This window comes from Mesoplodon densirostris, chromosome 8 (assembly GCF_025265405.1).
Source record: "Mesoplodon densirostris isolate mMesDen1 chromosome 8, mMesDen1 primary haplotype, whole genome shotgun sequence".
NCBI classification, from domain to species: domain Eukaryota; kingdom Metazoa; phylum Chordata; class Mammalia; order Artiodactyla; family Ziphiidae; genus Mesoplodon; species Mesoplodon densirostris.
Genome location: NC_082668.1, coordinates 46,225,698 through 46,249,986, shown reverse-complemented (window position 1 = coordinate 46,249,986; position 24,289 = coordinate 46,225,698). Strand labels below are relative to the sequence as shown.

General features: G+C 37.7%; 1 protein-coding gene across 2 annotated transcripts in view; it reads right to left on the bottom strand.

The window, feature by feature from the left end:
* HIBCH (3-hydroxyisobutyryl-CoA hydrolase) overlaps nucleotides 1-24,289 on the bottom strand; it is a 90,889-nt gene that overhangs the window by 28,759 nt on the left and 37,841 nt on the right. For both annotated transcript variants that reach the window (XM_060106438.1, XM_060106439.1), the window contains exons 7-8: nucleotides 10,371-10,449; nucleotides 1,628-1,773 (exon numbers count right to left, since the gene is read on the bottom strand). In XM_060106438.1, the coding sequence (XP_059962421.1) occupies nucleotides 1,628-1,773; nucleotides 10,371-10,449 (225 nt within the window). The remainder of the gene's footprint in view (nucleotides 1-1,627; nucleotides 1,774-10,370; nucleotides 10,450-24,289) is intronic.

Here is a 24,289-nt window from a genome sequence, read left to right as displayed (position 1 = left end):
TCTGTCCTCCAACAGCTTTCCCCCTATATCCCTCATATACCTCTCCTACACTCAGCCAAATGGACTTTTTACTGTTTCTAAAACACAGCTAATGCTTTCCTACCCCTATGGGGCTTGCTCATTAAAGTCTCCTCTATCCAGAAAAACTTCTGACAATACCTATCTCAAGGCCCAGCTGAACTGCAACCTCTATGAGAAAACTTCCAGTCCTTTCTTATGAGTAAGCTCTTCCTTCAATGGATTCAATCCGTTGAATCCTTTCTTTGTATTCTGTTTGTACACTTACCATACTTTACTCTGTCAGATGATACAGATGGTTTTTAATCTTTTGTACCCACCTCTAGCCCCATTCCCAATGTGTATTATTCATTTCTGTTATCCACTACAGGCCCTGTAAATGGTAGGCTACGCACTGCATATATTACTGGGCAATCTGACTAAGAGAGGAAAGGGCTGTGGATCAGCTCTCTCCCCCATCCTTAACCAAATTCCACTATAATCAAGGGTGTCCCTCCAGAGCAAATAATGGAGTACCCGTGTTTGCTTCCTGTTACAGCTCAAGGGAAGAATGAGACAGCCACCTACTCAATGTGACCAAGGATGCCCATAAAGATCTAAAAAAGAGAAAGATCTGAAAATTCAGGCTAATGTGATGGAAGGCCCTCGTAACAGTGTAAGGGGACAACTTTCAACTTTGTATACTTCATACATTTTAAAAGCATTCCTTCCCCTATCCCATAACACCCCTCCCTCAAGATCAGAAATCCATGGGTTTCCTGGGAAACTGACTTTACCCCACAGTTCCAGGGATGGAGCACATTAGCTAGGATAGATTAGCCAGTGTATTCCACCCACCCATGTGGTTCAGGCACAAGCCAGTCCAATAAGACTGAGCTAAGCCAGCTGAAGCAGAAAAATCCCAAATCTCTTGCTGGGAGTTCTGAGGCAAAACCACCTTGAACTGGGCCTTCTGTTACATTTAACACAATGACTTTCAACTGCTACGATAAAACTGCCGTCCTCACTGTGGAGATGGGAAAACTGGGGCTAAAGAGGATAAATTCAAGCTAAGATTTAAAACCAGGCTGTCCATCTGCACATCCTTTGCCACTGTGCTATCCTGGGCTAAGAAAACTGACCGTGCTGTTTAAGAAAAATGTTTTAAGGCCAAGGTAAGTAATATGTGTCCCTCACAACAGATACCCTTCAGAAGAGTTTTTAAGACCATATTTTACAAACTTTTAAATGCACTAGGGAAACTAACAAAAGAATCTTTCAAAAATATCTTTATAAAAGCCTATCTTTTTATACATAAATTCAGATTTTTATATATTAGACTTTCTTAAAATATTACTTTTTTTTTTTACACAGACTATAATTATTCATTAAAAAATATTCACTGAAGGTACCAGGCAAAACAGCCCTAGATCCAGATATAATTATTTCCATTTTGCATATGAGGAAATGAGGATTGGAGAGCTTAAGCACCTTCCCCAGGGTCACACAGCTTTAAGGGTACATGTAGGGTTCACACCCATGTAGGCCAAAGCCTGTAATCTCAACCACTCATACTGCCTCCCCATGAGCTATTCCAAACAACACAAAATGCAATCATCCAAGTAATTACCTTTTCAGAATCTACAAAGTGTGTAGCAATTCCTGCTGCATACACATCTCTTCCTTTCAGCCTGAATCCTGTTAATGCAAGGAAGCACCCAAGTTTTCCTTGAAGTCGTGGCAAGAAATAACCTCCACCCACATCAGGGAATAACCCTATAATTAAAAACAAAAAGAGACAATGATTCAAAGGAAAAAGATAAATTCAGCTCTCTTTACTTGAGATCAAAGAGCCATTTTTCTCTGGAGTCTGAATCTACAGTAAAAATATTATTACTATACCACACTACTACAACGTACTATATACAATGCAACCAATGTCACAAAAGACTTGCTATAAATTGTGCTAACTTAATTAAGGGGTACTTTTCAGATTTTTCATGTTTCATTTCTATAGAAGTCAATAAAGGATTTGACGGCACAATGTTCTGGATATAACTACTTGATAAATATTACTTAAATTTCTCATCTCTACTACTACTTTTAAGAGTCTTCAATGTAGGTAAAGAATGAAAAAATATTTTCTTTCCAAATGATAAGCACAGGAAAAAATATATGTAATCTAAGGGTATTAGGTGATAAATTATTATTACCATTTAATCAATGTCCAAACAGTCAATTATCTAATATTCAAGATACTTAAAGTGATGTGATAACCATTAGTCTTACTAAATGAACAAGTTTATACCTAATTAAATCACTTGCACTTACTCTTTTCTTAACCATGAGTAGTTTTTAAATTCCCTTATTCTCTCTACTGGCAACAACTAAAAATAGCATATATGCAAATACTTGCCAGTACACTACTTTCTGGTGTTTAAGAGCTCCTTAAACAATTGTGACCCTCTAGGTTTATAATCCACCTATCTATTTGAAAATTGCTTCAATTAATTCAGATAAAAATACAAGCATTCAAATTCTTCCCAGTTCTACGTGTTAAAAAGTTCCTAGGGGGCTTCCCTCATGGCGCAGTGGTTGAGAGTCCACCTGCCGATGCAGGGGACGCAGGTTAGTGCCCCGGTCCAGGAAGATCCCACATGCCACGGAGCGGCTGGGCCTGTGAGCCATGGCCGCTGAGCCTGCGTGTCCGGAGCCTGTGCTCCGCAACGGGAGAGGGCACAGCAGTGAGAGGCCCACGTACTGCAAAACAAACAAACAAACAAAAAAAGTTCCTAGGGCTTCCCTGGTGGCACAGTGGTTAAGAATCCACCTGTCAATGCAGGGGACGCGGGTTCAAGCCCTGGCCCAGGAAGATCCCACATGCCGCGGAGCAACTAAGCCCGTGCGCCACAACTACAGAGCCTGTGCTCTAGAGCCTGCGAGCCACAACTACTGAGCCCGAGTGCCACAACTACAGAAGCCACGCACCTAAAGCCCGTGCTCTGCAACAAGAGAAGCCACCCAATGAGAAGCCCGCAAACCGCAACGAAGAGTAGCCCCCGCTCGCCGCAACTAGAGAAAGCCCGTGCGCAGCAACAAAGACCTAAGGCAGCCAAAAATAAAAATAAACAAACAAACAAACAAACAAAAAATAATAACTTTATCAGTCTTCAAGGCCTCTGACCACTTTTTCAATTACATCTCTTACTACTCACTCACTATACTCCAGCCACTCTGGTCGTCTCTCTGTTCCTCAATATTCATTCCTACTTGCCGCTGAACCTCAAGAGCACTCTGCCCAAGTGAAAACACTTCTGTCTGTTCCAGGGCACCACATTCTCCCTCTTTGCCCTTTGCCTCAATGGCTGCTTCTTTCCAGTTCCCCTTACTGGCTCCACCTCCCTTGCTGGACCTGTGCCCACTGCTGTGCCTAGGCCTCATCTGAGGCTCTCCGATACCCCACACACGCATTTCCTTAGCTCTTATAGCTTTAGATAATACCTATATGCGGATCAGTCCCTGTTAGGGATGGAACTGTGTCCCATATGGTGTCCCCAAATTCTTAAGCTGAAGTCCTAACCCCACAATGTGACAATTTGGAGAAAAGGACCTCTAAAGAGGTAATTAAGGTTAAGTGAGGTTATAAGAGTGGGGGCCTTATCTAATAGGACTGGTGTCCTTGTAAGAGGAAGAGACGCTGAGGGCACACACAGAGGAAAGGCCATGTGAGGACAGAGGGAAGGCAGCTGTCTACAAGCCAAGGACAGGGGCCTTGGGTGAAACCAAACCTGCCAACACCTTCATGTTGGACTTCCAGCCTCCAGGACTGGGAAAAATAAATGTTGTTTAAGCTACCCAGTCTTGGTATTTTGTTACGGCAGCCCTAGCAGACCAATACAGTCCCAAATCTGTCTATCTAGTTATGCCTTTTTCCCTTGAATACAAACTCTCAAATCTGCATTCTAGATTTAACCACATAGATAATAAGCATCCCAGATATAACATGGCAAAAACACAACTCCTGATTCTCATCCCTCCAACCATACTGTTCCTTCCCTAATTGGCCTCATCCATCTAGTAGCACTACCTAAACACCTAGGAGTTATTCGTGATTCATTATATCAGCAAGCAAGTTAACTCCAAAACATTTTCTAAATCTATCCACTCTATTCCAACTCTATAGCTCCATATTACTCCAAGCTTAAAATTCTCTCTCTCTAGAACTGTGCTAGCCAATAGAATTTTCTATGATGATGAAAATGTTCTATAATCTATGCTGCCACTAACCAGATGTGGCTATTAAACACTTTGCAACTGAGGAACTGAATTTATTTAAATTTAATTTGTATTAAATAGCCATCTGTGGTTAGTGGCTACAGTATCAGACAGCAGAGCTCTAGATTAATATAATGACCTCCTAATAAGCCTCTCTACTCTTGCACCCCCTACAATCCATTATCCTTAAAGCAGCCAGAATGATGGTATTAAAATGTAAACCAGGGCTTCCCTGGTGGCGCAGTGGTTGAGAGTCCGCCTGCCGATGCAGGGGATGCGGGTTCGTGCCTCGGTCCGGGAAGATCCCACATGCCACAGAGCGGCTGGGCCCGTGAGCCATGGCTGCTGGGCCTGCGCGTCTGGAGCCTGTGCTCCGCAACGGGAGAGGCCACAACAGTGAGAGGCCCACGTACCGCAAAAAAAAAAAAAATGTAAACCAGACCATGCCACTCCCTGCTTTAAACTCTCCCACAGTTTCCCATAATGTTTAGGTTTAAATCCAAACTCTTCACCAGGGGTCCCTGTGGACCTCTTGAAGAGCACAGTATAACACTCCTGCCCTTGATTCAGACAGTTGACTCTATTTGGTTTCTTGAATAGGTAAAGCCTTATTCTTGCTTTAGACTAACTTCTTAACACCACAGTATTCTGTTCTAAGACATTAATATAACTGCTTCCCTCTTGTCATTCAAATCTCAGCTTAAAGGACATCTCCTTGGAAAACCTCTTTAACCATCTAATCTGAAGTAGCCATCCAGGAGAATTACACTTTGGATAAGATGGAGTAAGAGGGACTAAATTTACTCTCCTACTTGAAATAACTATAGAAAAACAAATGCAATATACGAAATGTCAGTTTTCAACAAACTGGACCGTCAGGCAATAAAGGTAAGTGATTTCTGAATATCTGAAAACAAGTGAGGTAAACTCTACAAAAGCTCCAGCTTAATGCCTTGAGAAAATGTCCAGGCCCAGAACAGCCCTTGATTTGAGGGGAATAAAGCTAAGAATACAGGGAGACTGAGGCAGACAGAATTCCCAGAACAGAGTACCAGAGAGGAGAGAAGTGCACAGAGAGAAAACTCTGGAGATCTGCAGAGTGTCTCCCTTAAGTCCTCAGCTTGGTACTGATCAGCACATGTGTATGAAGCAACTGCCTGAGGTTATGGAAAGAACCACAGGAAAGGATTATCGAGAACAGTACTGGGAACCTACATAGGGCTGAGAATAGTGCCTGCTCCCACCAATCAGACTATGAGAACTCAGAATTCGTGGGGGCACTGAGTAGAATGCAAAGAAGGGTCTCATTTCAGTAGTAGGAAATAATTAGCCCTAGCCTGAGCACTGCTTCAACCTTGCATCTAAAAAAAATAATAATAATAAATTTTTAAAAAAACTAAAAGACCTGAAAGGAACAAACTGTTTCCAAGTAACATAACCTCATCCCAGAAGCAAGCTCAAGAATATTTATAAGAATATAGGTCTTCCTCAATTTACATTGGGGTTACATCCTGATAAATCCATCACAAATCATAAGTTGAAAATACCATAAGACAAAAATGCATTTAATACACCTAACTTCCAAACATCATAGCTTAGCCTAGCCTACCTTAAATGTGCTCAGAACACTTACATTAGCCTAAAGTTGGGCAAGATCATCTAACACAAGGCCTATTTTATAATAAAGTGTTGAATATCTCATATAATTTATTGACTGTTATGCTAAAAGTGAAAAACAAAAAGGTTCTAAGTATCAGTTATTTATCCTTGTGATTGTGTGGCTGCATAGGAGCTATGGCTCACTGCCACTGCCCAGCATCACATGACAGTATGGTACTGGATATGGCCAGCCAAAGAAAAGGTCAAAATTCAAAATTCAAAGTACAGTTTCTACTACATGTATATTGCTTTTGCACCACTGTAAAATCGTAAAATCAAAAAATTGTAAGTCAGACCACCATAAGCTGGGAACCATCTATACAAAAATACCCAGCACTCAACAAAGTAAAGCTTACAATGTCTAGAATCCAGTCAAAAATTACCAGGAATCTAAAACAGCAAGAAATTGCCACCCATGATGACATGATAAAACAATTAATCAAAATTGATCCAGAACTGTTGCAGAGACGTGGAAAGACCTAGAGACTGTCATACGGAGTAAAGTAAGTCAGAAAGAGAAAAACAAATATCGTATATCAACGCATATATGTGGAATCTAGAAAAATGGTATAGATGATCTTACTTGCAACGCAGAAATAGAGACACAGATGTAGAGAACAAACATATGGACACCAAGGGGGGAAAGGTTGGGGGGATGAATTGGGAGATTGGGATTGACACATATACACTACTATGTATAAAATAAATAACTAATGAGAACCTACTGTATAGCACAGGGAACTCTACTCAGTGCTCTGTGGTGACCAAAATAGTCAGGAAATCCAAACAAGAAGGGACATATGTATACATATGGCAGACTCACTTTGCTGTACAGCAGAAATTGACACAGCAGTGTAAAGCAACTATACGCCAGTAAAAAAAAAAAAAAGAAAAAAAGAAAAGTGACAGCAAGTTGTGGGGAAGGCAGGGACCGACAGGCTCTCTTGAGCTCCTTCCTGGCCTTTGATCCTGGCGTTAGCAATTGTGCCTGTCACTTGTTTGTGCTCTTTGCCACCACTTGTGTGTTTGAATAAAGTTTGAAATGTTGTAACATTATCTATAAAGACAAATAAAACAAAACGAGAAAAACTGACCCAGAACTGACATAAACATAAGAATTAGCAAACAAGGACATCAACACAGTTATAATAAACATATACCATATGTTCAAAAAGTTAAATAAAAGCAAATAAGAGGGGTTTCCCTGGTGGCACAGTGGTTAAGAATCTGCCTGCCAATGCAGGGGAGACAAGTTCGAGCCCTGGCCTGGGAAGATCCACATGCCACGGAGCAACTAAGCCCGTGAGCAACAACTACTGAGCCTGCACTCTAAAGCCCACAAGCCACAAATTCTGAGCCCACATGCCACAACTACTGAAGCCCGTGTGCCCAGAGCCCGTGCTCCACAACAAGAGAAGCCACTGCAATGAGAAGCCCACGCACCGCAATGAAGAGTAGCCTCCACTCTCAGCAACTAGAGAAAGCCGACGCGCAGCAACAAAGACCCAAGCACAGCCAAAAATAAATTTTGAAAAAGAAAAAACAAATAATATATTTTTTTAAAAAGACCCAAATGATACTACTATAGATGAAAACTAAGATGAATGTATAAGCTAAAAAATACCTGAATGAGATTAAGGGCAGTTTTGACTTTGCAAAAGAAAGGATTAGTGAACTTGAAAACACATGAATAGCAAATATCTAAAACTAAAAAAAGAAATTTAAAAAAATCAACAATATATGAGTGAGCTTAACAAAAGTTTAAATGGAGTTCCTGAAAAGGAAATGGTGGGGGGGACAGAAAAATATTTGAAGAAATAATGTCAAAATTTCCAAATCTGACAAAAACTATAAACCTAACTAGCCCAATAAACACAATCATAAGAAACAGGAAGAAAGCTACAAAAAGGTACGTCATAATCAAGGGATCAAGGCACACCAAAACAAGTGATCAGCAGAAGATCTTAAGAGCAGCCAGAGAAAGTAAAAAAGAAAAAAAAAAGACACTTATTTACAGAGGAACGAAGATAAGGATAAGAGCAGATTTCTCATGGAAAACAACATAAATGAGAAGATGGTGTAGCAAAATCTTTAAAGTACTGACATTTAAACATCAGAATAGAATTCTATACCTGGGTCTCATATCAATGACCTCAGGTTTCACCTTAGGAGACTAGAGTAAGGAGATAAAACTTCAAGTAAGTAGAAGGAAGTAATAAGTATCAGAGCAGAAATCAATAAAACAGAAAACCAAAAAACTTCTTTTGAGATCAATAAAATTAATAAACCTCTAATTAGAGTGATCAGAAAAAAAAAGAGAAGACAAATTACTAATATCAAGAATGAGAGAGGGACTTCCCTGGCAGTCCAGTGGTTAAAACTCCACACTCCCAATGCAGGGGGCACAGGTTTATTCCCTGGTCAGGGAACTAAGATCCCAAATGCTGCATGGTATGACCAAAAAAAAAAAAGGATGAGAGAGCCAGGTATTACTATATATTCTACAGATACTAAAAAGATAATAAGGAAAAGAACTTTATGCTAATAAATGGACAAACTCCTTAAAAGACCCAAATTACTAAAGTTTGTGAAAAAAAAAATAGATAACTTGAATGGCCTACATCTATTAAAGACTTTGAATTTGTAGTTAAAAACCTCTCCACAAAGAAAACTCTAGGCCTAGATGGCTTTGCTGGTGAATTCTACCAAAACATGAAAAAAAAGAAAAAAGAAAAAAAAGAAAAAAGAAAAAAAAGAATCAGTTCTACCTGAACTTTTCCAGAAATGAACCCAGCATTACCCTGATACCAAAATGAAGCAAGCAAAATGATACCAAGATGATGTTACCAGAAAACTACAGACCAATATCCCTCATGAACATAGATGCAAAAATTCCAAATAAAATTTTTGTGTATCAAACCCAACAACATAATAAAAGTAGGACACATCATACTAGAGTGAGATTTATTCCAGCAAAGCAGGGTTACTTTAATGTTTAAAAACCAATCAAGGTAATCCACCCTTAACAAACTAAAAAAGAAAAACCAATGATCATCTCAACACACGCTGAAAAAAATTACAAAATCTAAAGTCCATTCCTAATAAAACCCCTCAGAAATCTAGGAACATAAGGAAAGTTCCTCATCCTGATAAGGGGCACCTATGAAAAACTTATACCTAATATTGTACTTAATTGGTGAAGGACTGAATGTTTTCCCCCTAAGATCCCGAACAAGGCAAGAAGGCCCACTCTCAACGTATCTGTTCAACATTGTATTATTGGAGGTTCTACCCAGTGGAATAAGGCAAGAAAAAATAAAAATAAAAAGTATCCAGATGGGAAAGAAAAAAGTAAAATGTACTTTATTTGTAAACAACATAATTATCTATTTAGAAAATCCAATTCAATCTACAAAAAATCTACTAGAATAAATGAGTTTATCAAGTTTGCAGGATACAAAGTACAAAACTCAATTATATTTCTATATATTGATAACTAACATCAGAACTAGATTTTTTAAATATCATTTATAATATCATTGAATAATATGAAATAACTTAAGGAAATATCTGACAAAAGATGTATAAGAAACTGAAAACTACAAAACATGGCTTAGGGAAATTAAAGAAGACCTAAATAAATGGAAAGATATACCTTGCTCACAGGTCTGAAGACTCAACATTGTTAAGATATCAGTTCTCCCTAAATTGATAGATCCTAGACAATCCAAATAAAAATTCTAACAGGGCTTTTTGTTGAAACTTACAAAATCACTTTAAAATTCACATAGAAATACAAAGGATCTATAGAGCCAAAACAACTTGAAAGAAAAAAAAAAAGAACAAAATTAGAGGATTATCATTACTTGATCAAGACTTACTATAAAGCAACAGTAATCAAGACAGTGTGATGTTGGCACCAAGATCAGCACATACAAAGGTGCAAAGGCAATGAGTGGAGAAATAGTAGCTTTTTCCAAAAAATGATGTGGGAATGATTTTATCTCCCTATGCAAAATAATAAACTTTGATCTATACCTTTGATCCATACCTCTCACCACATACAAAAGTTAACTCAAAATGGAGCATAGATCTGAATGCAAGATATTTCCTCTAATAATCTTTCATCTAAAATTAAAGACATGTACAGCAGAAATTAACACATTGTAAATCAACTATACTTCAATAAGAATAAATAAATAAAATCGACTACAGTGCGCTAGCGTCTCCAGTTTAAATATGTTTGCCTTTGTGTTTTCAGATACAAGTATGAGCTAATATAAACTTTTAGGTATCTTCCTATTATAATTTCTTTTTAAAAGTTCTTTCATACAAGATTCCATCAATTCCTTCAATAACTGTAATCTGAAATGTATCAAAAGATGATAATTGTAAAAGTAATTATGAATTTTTTTTATTTTTTATTTTTTTTTTTTTACCTATTGCTGTTTCTGGCATTGCAAAAAGAGACTTTTCAGTAGCCACTCGGAATTGCCCATGAACTGAGAGACCAACTCCCTAGGGAAAAGGCAAAAAATTGTTTTAAAAATACTGCGGGGATTAAAAAAAAAACCTCACATTCACAAACATTATAAACCAAGTAAATTATATCATATACAAAGATATACATAATATATATTATATATAATTCTTCATAAAGAATTTCTTTAAAGGAATTTCAGGAGATAGACGGGAGGCAAACCCTAAACCACACAATTTCAGAAGAACTTTCTGGGTGAAAAGTACATGGGTATCCCTGATATCTGGAACAGATTTGTTTTAGCTAAAATGTTTTCAATTAGTATCCTATGTTATGCTTCATGTCCTCTTCCCCAATTCCCTCTTATTTCAAACTAGATGCAGCATTATAGAATACTGACTCTTCCCAGAACCACTGAGTATTCTTAGTGGAACCAATCATCAAAAAAGCATAACCAAGCTATTCTAGCAAATTTCAGTAGCCTTAAATAGAATATTAACACATTTTATTTATTCACATAGTTCATCAAATAAAATTAGCAACATCATTTTTCTCAGATACAACACTTAGTAACTATTTAACTCTTAAAAATCCATTACTAAACACAAGTTTTACAAAATAAAAAGATTTGGCTGAAGTCTATTTCTGACTTGTTGAATGTCACTGAAAATGACAAACTTAACAGTCATCTCTGAATCAACAGATATATTTGAATAAAATAAGAGGTATACATGTGATTACAAAGTATCCAAGTTTGTCAGTGCTCACATTGTGACATACATTTCCTATGTTATGTTTTTCAGATTATTCAGAACTTCTATTAGATTGTTTAGTTCTACTCATTCTTATTCCTTTTTAACTAGTGTAGTCTATCTTTAACATCACAGAGTTAAACAAGTTAAAACACGTAAAATATTTGGAACAATGTCAGTCACCTAATAAGAGTAAGTAAGTATAAGCTAAATAGAAAAGGCCTTATCTCTGTTTGACTCTTCTAATTTTTCATTACAATTTCCTCAAGCCTTTCAAGTGTTTTCATACTCAGTTCAACCATTTAAAAGTTGTTGACACTTTTAAACCTTAAGAAAATACTCAAAAACACATGCAATTTCTTATAAATTTTATGTACTGTATGCTAAGCTTAAATTTTAAAAGACCATATAAATAAGCATGGAAATCAATAAAATTCTTCAGGCACTAGCTACATCCTTTGGAGTTAACATTTATAAGTTAAATCTACAATGTTTGATACTCTTTGTACAAGTCAATATCATGTTATAAGTATTCTATTATGACAAAATCATCTGATAACATTAACCCAAATTAGACTATCCACTTCAAGATTATAAAATCTTATAAATTTTTTTTTTTTTTTTTTTTTTTTTTTTTTTTTGCGGTACGCGGGCCTCTCACTGTTGTGGCCTCTCCCGTTGCGGAGCACAGGCTCCGGACGCGCAGGCTCAGTGGCCATGGCTCACGGGCCCAGCCGCTCCGCGGCATATAGGATCCTCCCAGACCGGGGCACGAACCCGTATCCCCTGCATCGGCAGGCGGACTCTCAACCACTGCGCCACCAGGGAGGCCCTAAATTTTAATAAAAGTAAAACATTACTAGTTTTATTAATAATTTCTTATATTATTTTAAGAACCCTTGCCTCACATTCTATTCTCTGCTTTAGTTTAACACAATGTAGCTGAAAGCTTATTAGTGTTCGGGACTGTCTTGCTAAGAACTTAAGAGCGTTGGCCTGAATTCGCAGTTTTCAGACTATGTTTTCAGTCCTAGGGCTCAGAAGAACTAGGTCCTGTCTGGGTCCGCACAGCAGGTAGATCTCCAGGCCTTACTGACTGACCCTGCCTCTTAACCTTACTCCTCTAGTTACTGCACCCTGACTCTTCTAATTAACTCTGAATTCCACAAACAGCACATGACTATATCCCTCTTCATAAAACATATATAAAGTCAACCACAACCCTAATCCCAGTCGGCCCTCTCCCTCCTCAAAGACACAGTTATTAATTTGGTATGTAACCCTTCAGATTCTTCCCTATGTATCTCTAATACATATTTGAACAGATGTGGATATTTATGTGAGATACACACATACTTCAAACTCTATTCCATGGCCTGCAAGGCTCTACATAATATGGCCCAGGAGCCTACCTCTCTGACTTCATCTCCCACCACTCTTTCCATGCTCACTCCACTAGCCACAGGGCCTTCATGCTACTTCTCCCAAGTTCCAAGCCTTTACAATTTCAATTAATCATGGAATTTTAAAGTGAGGAGGACCTACTACAGTAGGCCACTGCCCATCCCGTCATTGCCCCTTCTCTGCAGGAATCTGCTCTGCCCAGAGACTTTGCCCTCTCGCCAGCAGTGGCTGAACTAGAGACTGGCAGTGGACCCAAGGACAGTCAATGGAGGCTAACCAGAATTCTAAGGCCCAGGGAGCAAAGGAGGAAGAAAAGTGTATTAGACAAGATTTTCACTCTTTGGTATTTAACCTAAAACACAGTGGGCAGCTGTGAGTTGATGACAGCCAAAGAAGCTTAAAGGTCATTTGAAATTTGAGCTGAAGAAGACATGACAGCCAAGTGAAAGCTGAAATTATATGGGGTGACGAAGAAAAAACTGAGAAGCGGCATGTAGCCTGTACAACACAGAGAACAAAGCAAACAGAAATAGCTGGAGAGAGAAAAACAGGCAAATGCACTACTCAAACTTGCCTTAAGCCCACACTTGCAGTTCAATTTTCAGGAAGACAAGCTATGCTGCGTTTTTGTCTTTGGATTCCCATTTGTTCCCTGCACTTGTCTCTTAACTGCTCCCTTCTCTTTTCTGGATCTGTTTGGGTGAGTTCCTGTTCTTTTCAGTTAAAAATGTCTCTTCACCACATTTTCAGTTAGAACCAGACCCAGATTCTGTCATGATTCAGCATCACACAATAGCTGTCTTAGGCCTCTGGCCTCTAATAAATTCATCCCAAGACTGCTGTGTGCTTTTTCCTAACACTGCTCTTCCTGATAGTCATTCCCATTATATCTTCTGGAACACTCATTCGTTTGCAAAAGAACCACTAACAGCCCAAATTCTCTACAGAGGGCCCTCCCTACCCCTAAATTCAAGAAAGAAAGAAATTTATAAGCCCTGTACTCTTTCATGTAGAAGCTATAATCCCATATTCATTGATTCAGTTGTTTTGTTTCAGCCATGGCTGATAAAATAATGAACAAAGTCAAAGACTTCAAAATTTTAGTAAGAAGTTATTAATGAAAAGCTTTCCAAATAAGAGGTCATTGGCACAAGTACCATTAGGAGCCAATTTAAAATGCCTTTCAATTAAGATGAAATGAAGACCGGGAAAATTCAAGCCACCTGACATGGAGATACTAAGGACATAATACTGATCCACGTTGAAAGGGGTGTAGCACTCTCATGGCAGATTCATATCTAGTTTTTGTATCTTATATAAAAGAATCCATTATAGGTTGCTTATATTAAATCCCCCTTGAAATTTCCAAAATTTACCATTACATACTATTAACTATTAATCTTAGCAGATACTCCTTTACTAGACTAAAAAGGCTTCAGTCTTCAAGTTTTATTATATCAACAACTGGTTATACAGATTCATTCCCCAAATGTAAAATTTATTCCAATTCCTAACTCTCCCTGCATCCTACCCAACCCAGTAGTCAAATTTCATTTATCACATAATTATATATCTCTGTAGCATTTGACAGTGGCTCACTCTCTACTTCAGGAAAACACCTGACTTGGCTTTGAGACACTACACTCTCCTGGTTTTCCTTCTAACTCATTAGTTGTTCTTTCTCTTCTCCCTGACATCAAAATGTTGATCTGCCCCAATGATCAGATATCATCCCGCTACTCCACTTCACCTGTACTCTGTTCTTTCTATTCATTCCCCAGGTGATCTCTTCCAAGAGCCCCAAGATTTTAAGCACTGTAACATTAATGACAAATTATTTTCCCACCCCCAGTTCTCCAGAATTTTATATCTAGCTGTTTACTTAACATCTCCACCTAAACATCTAATATGTATCTCAATGTTCATGCATCAGAAGTAAACCTCTTGATTTCTCTTTGAACATGCTGCTCCCTCAGTCTTTTCCATCTCAGCAAATAGGATCACCATTCACCCAGCTGCTCAGGCCAAAAATTTCAGCATCATCCTTTCTTTCTGATCTTACAATCTAATCTATGAACCTGTCTTGATAGCACTAACTTCAAAATATATCTTGGATTGGGCCACTGCATCGCCACTGTTGCAACCCTACGTGAAGTCACTATCATCTCTTGCCTGGGTTAGTCTCTCTTGCTTCTGTTTTTGCCACAACCCATCCTCTGCACAGCAGCCAAGTAAACTTACTAAATGTAACTCAGTTCATGTCATTCTCCTGCCCAAAACTCTCCAGTGACTCCCCATCACATTAAAATATTACTGAAACTCCTCATCCTGGCTGATAAGGCCCTACATGATCTGGTCCCTTTCTATCTCCCTGATCTTATGGTCTACCATTCTCCACTTTCCTCACTTTCACTCTTGTCAGCCACACTAGCTTTTTTTTCCCTCTTAATTGACATATAATATACAATCGAAAGTACACAAATAGTACAAACAGCTAGCACACAGGTCCAGTGAATTATCCCAAAATGAACACATCCTTGTAACCAAAACCCAGATAAAAATTATCAGAAATTGTTTTATGCACCCTGTCAGGCACTACTCCCTCCCCATCCTTCAGGTAACTACTATCCTGACTTCTAACAAAATGAGATTAACTTTTTCAGGTTTTGATCTTGATATAAATAGAGCCATAGAGTATTATTTATTTGACTTCAGTCAATGTTATGTTTGCAAGATTTATTCATGTTGTGTGCAGCAATAATTTCTTTCATTGTACAGCATTCCTTTGTATGAATAAACTATTTTCATTCTACTGTGAATAGCTAGTTAGGTTTTTCAGTTTGGGGCTACTGCAAATAACGATTCAATGACCATTCTTACACATGTCTTTTGGGGCATAAGTACATACATTTTGGTTGGGTTGTAAAACTGTTGCATCAGAGTATTAATTCAATCAACTTTAAAAGACGAGATCAAACAATTTTCCAAAGCAGTAGTACCAATTTCTACTCCAGCAGCAATATGAGTCTGTATTCCATATCCTCACCAATGCTTGAAATTTTCTTTCACATTTTAGCCATTCTATACAGACGGCCAACAGGCACATGAAAATATGCTCAACATCACTATTAGAGAAATGTAAATCAAAACTACCATGAGGTATCACCTCACACCAGTCAGAATGGCCATCATGAAAAAGTCTACGAATAATAAATGCTGGAGAGGGTGTGGAGAAAACGGAACACTTATACACTGTTGGTGGGAATGTAAATTGGTTCAAACACTACAGAGAACAGTATGGAGGTTCCTTAGAAAACTAAAAATAGAGTTACCATATGATCCAGCAATTCCACTTCTGGGCATATATCCGGAAAAGAAAAAAACTCTAATTCAAAAAGGTACATACACCCCAATGTTCAAAGCAGCATTGTTTACAATAGCCAAGACATGGTAGCAACCTAAATGTCCATCAACAGATGAATGGATAAAGATGTGGTATATATATACAATAGAATACTACCCAGCCATAAAAAAGAATGAAATGCCATTTACAGCAGCATGGATGGACCTAGAGGTTATCATACTAAGTGAAGTCAGACAGAGAAAGACAAATATCATACATCACTTACATATGAAATCTAAAAAAATAATACAAATAAATTTATTCACAAAACAGAAACAGACTCACATAGAAAATATTTTAGCCATTCTAGTGAGTATATGTTAGTATTTCATTGTGGTTTCAGTCTTCCTTTTCTTGCTGATTAATGCAATTGAGTGCTTTGTCATGTTTTGGTCATCTGCATATTCTCTTTATGAAGTGTCTAATCTATTGCTCATTTTTCCATTGGATTTTCTTATTGATTGGTAGAAATTCTTTCTACATCCTTCATATGATTTCTTGTCAAATATATGTATAGTCAGCCCTCCATATTCACGGCTCCTCATCTGCAGATTCAACTAACCACAGACCAAAAATATTTTCTAAAAAATTCCAACAAAAAGTTCCAAAAAACCAAAACTGGAATTTGCTGCATACCAGCACCTATTTACATAGCATTTACACCGTTTACAACTACTTACATAGCATTTACACTGTGTTAGGTATTGTAAGTAATCTAGGGATGATTTAAAATATATGGGAGGATATGCATATGTTACATGCAAATACTATGCTATTTTATACAATGGACTTGAGCATTCTTGGGTTTTAGCATTGGATGGGGGTCCTGGAACCAATCCCCTGCTGAGAACAAGGGACTGTATTCCAAATACCTATTTTCCAGTCTGTGGCTTGCCTTTTCACTCTCTTAATGATGTCTTGGAATGAATAGAGCTTCTTAATTTTAGCACAATCGAATTTGTTATTTTTGTTTATGGTACATTTAGTGTAATCCATTTAAGTAATCCTTCCATACCCTCAAAGTGTAGCAGAAACATGTTCCAAACATTCAGGATTTTCTGTCTATTATTGATTACTAGCTGAATTCCATTGGGGCCAGAGAACAGTCTGTAAGATTAATCCTTTGGAATATGCTGAGACTAACTCTATGGCCAATTTTTGTAAATGTTCCATGCACACATGAATTGAACATGAAATCTACAGTTACTGAGTCCATGTTAATTGGATTGTTTATTGGATCATGTTCAAATAGTGTGCATGCATGTAAATTGTATGTGTATATATGTACATATACTGTTTATGTCTCTGCTTCATCTGTCATTGAAAGAAGTATGTTCAAATCTTCTCCTAGGATTGTGGTTTTGTCTATTTCCCCTTTAAGGGCTTTCTATTTTTTTTGCAAGATTAAACATTTTTAAATGTTTGAAAATATCACACCAGTAGAGTTATTTCACAGAGGCAGAGGTTTGTTCCCATTGTTTCTCAGTGTCATACTGTACATTATGAAACTCATTAAGCAATTCTGTTCAGCTTCATATTGCTATAAATTGAGAGTTTTAGACAAGTATTTATAAAATATCTTTCTATAGTTGATTAGAGTCAATAAAATTACTTTCAGAATCTGACTACACTGAACTTAAGAAGGTGAAAAGCTGAATAGCTTTCAACAGACTGAACTAAGCCCTATCTGCTAAGAGAATAAGAACTGAAATTGAGGGCTTGCTGAACTGGGCCCCAAAATGTTACACATTAGAAGTTAGGGTGGCCTGGATTCAAATGCTCAGCTTCAAATACTCCCATTCCTGACGGGATTGAGATGATCTGGGATTGCTAGTGCCCTTAGCCTAGATTCCTACTAGAAACGACGGTAGGAAGATTATGCTATATCAGGGCTCAAATAATACTCAAGTAGAAATAACTCCATTAGAAATAACCAGCATTCAATTAGAAATAATCTGACATAAGATCACATGACTAAAGCCTAAGAGAAAAAATACACAATAGAAAGATTCACAGGACATACAAATTTAGATTTGTCATACCTGTTTATTATAACTATGAAATGTCCTATATCAAGTAAAAGCTTTTGCCATAAAATGTACCTTATTTGATATTAAAACAGCTGTATCAGCTTTATTTTAGTGTTGGTAAACACTTTTTCTATTATTTTACATTTAACCCTTCTGTGCCTTATATTTATGGTGTCTCAAGCATTCTGACATTCTTTGTTTTTTACTTGGATTATTAAACAATCTTCATTGCAGTACTGTACTGACACTGTGAAGATAACGTAAAATGAATCTGATCCATATTTATAATCTAGTACAGAGAATATTAATATGGATAAGCATAAATAACTGAACATATGAATGTAGTCAAACTCATACCCTACTTGTTTAAAGCTTGGCATTCTTAAATGCAAAACTTAGGCGATCTAAGACTTTTTTTTTTTAATTAAGAGACTAGAGCTAGATGAGCTTTCACTGTTCAACAGATGAAAAAGGCTGGTATAGCTTTACGGCTTTTAAAGAAGATCTCATTATAATTACTTAAAAAGTACAATTAAATCCTTCAAAATGCAAATATGCTTATCAGTAACTAGAAATGAGTATCGCTTCTATATTTCCAGATAATATTACTATTCTAGACAAAAAGCACATTTTTAAAAATTGATAATTATAGATATTTAAAGTTAATTTAATATATAGTCAATTACTCCATGATTTATACTAATGGCAAGATTAATCCCCCAACACAAAAACAAAAACACATGTAGAACAATTTAATTTGGTGCCTGAAAAAGAAATGTTCCAGATAATAATACATCAGTGTTAAATTCCCTGATTTTGGTGTCTTATTCTTAAGCAATACACACTGAAAATTTTAGCAATAAAGAATTATCATGTATTCAACTTTCAAATGGTTCAGAAAAAAATTATTCACAGACACATGTGGGAGAGAAAATAAAACAAATGCGGAAATAATAGGGAATGTGGATGAAGGATACACTGGAGTTCTCTGTACTATATTACTAATTGAAATTGTTTCACAATAGTCTTTTTGATCCAAATGAAAATAAAAATAAAAATAAATGTGCCAGAGTAACCAGCGCCAACAACCACAGTAAAGAAAACAACAAACTCAGAAAGGCATACAATGGGGTGATGTGACAAATGCTCACACAAAGAGTCATGAATTTAAATTCTAATCAGAGAGAATAAGCTCCTGTCCAGAATGAACACTGCATCTCAGTATCAGTGAGTACATGAGAGTCTTCTCTCACCATCATTCAAGATTATAAATGGTTCTTTGAAATTAGGTATATATTTCTGTTAGAAATTCAAATAGATTTTCATCACACATTATGTCACTATGGTATAAAAGTTAATATCATAATCATAAAATAAGTTTCATAATGTATCTATGGGACCACATGCCTTAGATTAGCAGTCTACACAGTAAAAACAAAGATATTTTTATTATGCTTCTCACATTAACAGGCTAATATTGCATATTAATAGTATTAACATACCAATTACATAATATTAATATATTTTGATAGACTACAGAGAGCATTTACATTATCCTGCTTTGGATGCATATAATTCATGTTATTTTTGGACAAAAAATATATTCAGCAGAAACAAATAACTGCAGTAGAAATATTTAATTTATTTATGAATTAACAGTCTACCATCCTTGGAGGTACAGTTTTACTTTAAACAGAAATATCAGAGAGACATTTGAAAATTGCTGAGAGTAAATCTTAAAATTTATATGAAAAAAATTTTTTTTCAATTATGTGTGGTGATGAGTGTTAACTTATGGTTTCACAACATATACATACATCAAATCATTATGCTGTCACCTAAAACATTATATGTCAATTATACCTCAAGTTTTAAAAAAGCCAGTGAGCAGAAATATAATTCTGGTACATCATACATTAAAACATAAATTAGAGGGATTCCCTGGTGGCACCAATGCAGGGGACAGGGGTTCGAGCCCTGGTCCAGGAAGATCCCACATGCTGCAGAGCAACGAAGCCTGTGCGCCACAACTACTGAGCCTGCGCTCTAGAGCCCGCAAGGCACAACTACTGAAGCCCACACACTGCAACTACTGAGCCCACGTGCCTAGAGCCCGTGCTCCGCAACAAAGAAGCCACCACAATAAGAAGCCAGTGAACCACAACGAGTAGCCCGCGTGGCAACAAAGACCCAACACAGCCCGAATGCAGCCATTAATTAATTAATTAATTAATTAATTTAAAAAACAAAACATAAATTAGAAATAACTCTTACGTATCTCCTGGATTGCTGCTCAAGGTTTTTGCCTAAATAAGCACATTCCCCCAATATATTATAACATACCACATATTATATTTAAATGTCTATTATATTTATTTTTTGAATTTTATTTTTTATACAGTAGGTTCTTATTAGTTACCTATTTTATACATATTAGTGTGCATATGTCAATCCCAATCATATTTAATAGATGTTTAAAAAGAGAAGCTCTGGGCTTCCCTGGTGGCACAGTGGTTGAGAGTCTGCCTGCCAATGCACGGGACACGGGTTCGTGCCCCGGTCCGGGAAGATCCCACATGCCGCGGGGCAGCTGGGCCCGTGAGCCATGGCCGCTGAGCCTGCGCGTCCGGAGCCTGTGCTCCACAACGGGAGGGGCCACAACAGTGAGAGGCCCGCGTACCGCCCAAAAAAAAAAAAAAAAAAAAGAGAAGCTCTAAGAAACCACTACCTCATATCATATATTCAAACAAGAAGAACTATTAAAACAGGAGTGCTCTTAATCAACCTCAGATTTACCAACAATTTCCCTTAACTCTGTAAAACTAATATCTATATTAACTAGCATCCTGAAAGCTACTCTCTGGCTACTTTTTTTTAAATATATAAACTTATTTATTTTATTTTTGGCTGCATTGGGTCTTCGGGCAAGCAGGGGCTACTCTTCGTTGCGGTGCCCGTGGGCTTCTCATTGCAGTGGCTTCTCTTGTTGCGGAGCATGGGCTCTAGAGTGCAGGCTCAGTAGTTGTGGCACACGGGCTTAGTCACTCTGCATGACATGTGGGATCCTCCTGGACCAGGGCTCAAACCCGTGTCCCCTGCATTGGCAGGTGGATTCTCAACCATTGTGCCACCAGGGAAGCCCTCTGGCTACTTTTTGATATACCTGATATTTCTCTGATCGTTGAGTTCAGAGTTTACCAAACGTCAGTCACAAATAAAGAGTTATTTCATGAGAACCAAGTTGAATACTCTGGAAAAGTATGAAAAAGCTAAGTTACTAAACGATTTTGGTATAGGGCAAAGACAGTAATTATTTCAAGTGACTATCCTTCATAATAACATTTGTTGTTGTTCTGAAACTATTATACACATTAGGACAAAGCAAATTTGTCACAATCTTAATGTTATTTTTTTTAAATAAAGATTTTCAACATACATGAGAAGAAAGTTACAAATATCAAAGAAGTAAGAATCTAAATTTGAATAGGAAGTACTGAACTCAGGATCTAGGACCTATTTTCTCTTAAAAATAAAACACATATTCTTAGTTCTCTTCAAAAAGGCCTAGAAACAATTACCAACTTAACTAGTGCCCAGGTTATTATTGCTAACCATCATTTCCTACTAAAAGTAACCAGGGCTGCCTTGGAAAAACGATCGATTTTAGGTCTGGTGAATAAGATGTACAAAACAAACCTGGAATATGGTTCTTTACCACAAAGCAAAGAAACTCTCAAAGATTTCTGGGGCACAGAAGCCAACTTGAAGGTTCCCATGACAAGTCTACTCTTCTGGTTTGCCTCTCTGGGCCCCCCTTTTTTAGTGTCTTTTATAGGCTCCTTGTTCTGCCTCTGGCCAATAAACATTTTTTTTGTATTCCATTCTGGACTTACTTTGGTTGTCACTTTATTTCTGTCACATTTCCTTGCATTATCTTTTCTACTGACAAATTTTCAATACAAGTTTCTCTGCTATAACATGATGAGTTACTGAAAAAAATCCTCAGGCTCTACAAAACTGCACAGAGCTTATAAGAAAAATAGAGTTTCAGCAGTCCGCTCAAAACCTATGCAACTTTGTAATCTGAGTGCTAACAGAAAGTATAAATGGTCGCAGGCCAGGGACTTGATTAGGACCACCAGCTCAATATGAACAGAGACTGCCACAGCAGATATTTAAAATGCACAAAAATAAAGTGGAAAGAACGGCAATACTTTAATCAGAGCAGGACTGGCACATGCTGAGACAAAGCAGTGTAAGTGCAGCTATAAGCCAGTGGGACCGCCATTAAACATCAAGTGCCAAGAGTTGAGGGTTCACCTTACGGTGCAGGTCCACCCAGAAACAGGCATTTGTTTGTGTGGGTTTTTTTTTTTTTAATTTTCTTAAAACACAGACAAGAGAATGCCTATTCACAGTACAGCAACTGAGGTAATTAAGCACTCTTTTCCTGTCTAGATGATTATATATCTACTGCCACTATCCTATCTCCCCTTGCCTAGAAAAAACTGCATATGAATCAATAGAATTTTTGCATTATCCTAACATCATTTTCCCATTTACCAATCACTTATGAGCTAATTCATGTTGCAGAAGCACACACTTTGGAGCATACTGTGCCTCTGTAAGTCCTAAAGTTCTACTTCCTGCCCAAGCAGCACTCTGAGTTCCAGATGTGCATAACCAACAAAACACTTTTGTTCATACAGAACACTCCCACGTGGATAAGCCCACAGGTACTTCACACCTAACAAATTAAACTCATCTCCCTTCTCTCCCCCCAACCCACTCCCCAGCCACACTTTCTCCCGAATCTTAAGTAAACAGTCCACCATTCATCCCACTGCCCAGTCTAGAAACCTGGAAGTCATCCTTGCCTCCTTCTCCCCTTTCTCTCTCACTTCCAATACATCATCAAATCCCACCAAGTCTCCTCCTAAGTATCTCCCTTAAATCTATCTAATATCCACCCCCCTTCATTATCTCCATGCTAGTTCAAAATCACCATAATCTCCCAGCTGGATCCCTGCAAGAGCTTCCTGAATCATCTCTTTACAACCAATCCTAACCTCCCTACAACCTGTTCCTCCCACAAGAGAGTTCTCTGTCTAAAATGCACCATTCAAGCCATTTTCCTGGCTAAAAGCACTTTAAAATGGCTCTCCCTCTTGATCTCAGGATAAACAACTTATATCTAAGAGGACTGATCTGGCTTCTTGCTCACCTCTCTAACCTCAGAACTGAACCACTATCTCCTTCATACTCCCAAATCTAGGCACACTTAAATTTCCCAAACATGAATTCTCTCATCTTCACATATACTATTATCTTCTCACTCACACACTGTTCTTCTACACTGCATCAACCCCTTAACACGCTTGTACCAACCATAGCGCATTCCTCCACTAGCCCACCTTGTTTGTCCCTGGCTGATTCCTCTTTAAGTCTCAGCTTAAATAAAATTTCCTCCAGGGTGCTTTCCCTACACCATCTCCATCACTAAAGTACTCAGACATACACACACAGTTGAGGCCAGTACTCTTATGTATTCCCAGACGACTCTGTACCTGCCTCACAAGACAGTAAGCTGCATAAGGAAAGAAAATATATCTATCTTGCTCACTATTCTATCCCTAGAGCCTAACCAGTATCTAGTACATAGCAGACATCTAGAAATTTTTGCTGGTTGGGTGAAATAGCTGAGAACAACCTCATATTATTGCTAAAATCATAATGAACCTCTACTTAGTCTTAGATCTCCTACCTCCATATATCGTTAGGAGAATGAGCTCATTTTATGGGCAAAAGGAGCTCCTCTTCCCCTTTCTTCTCTGTGAAATAATCTGATGCCTCCTCAATAAGACACAGAGCTCTCTAGACCACAAATCATCCAACCCAACATAGTGGGGATAAAATGGAGACAGGATGAGAAGGGCACAGAGGAAAGGTGCCTGCCACTTGACCAAGAACCTAGGGTGCTTTCATATTTAAAAAGGAAATGAACCAAAAACCTAACCAATATGCCCACACGAAGTGGCCAAGGAAATGGAAAAGAACTCCCTGTAGATCTGAGAATCTGCAAATCTGTGAAAGTTGCCAAGAATACCCACACTCCTGGAAAGTAAAAGTTCTACTTCCCAGAAATCAATACCTTAAAATGGGGATGGAGATGGGGCAGGGGCAGGCAGTAAAGCCAAGTTCCTAGTTAGTAAATGGAAGCACTTTCCGATTCTCTACTTAGATATGTTTGGGCTAAAAGCCAGGGTGAAAAGAGTAGAGGCAAGGAGAG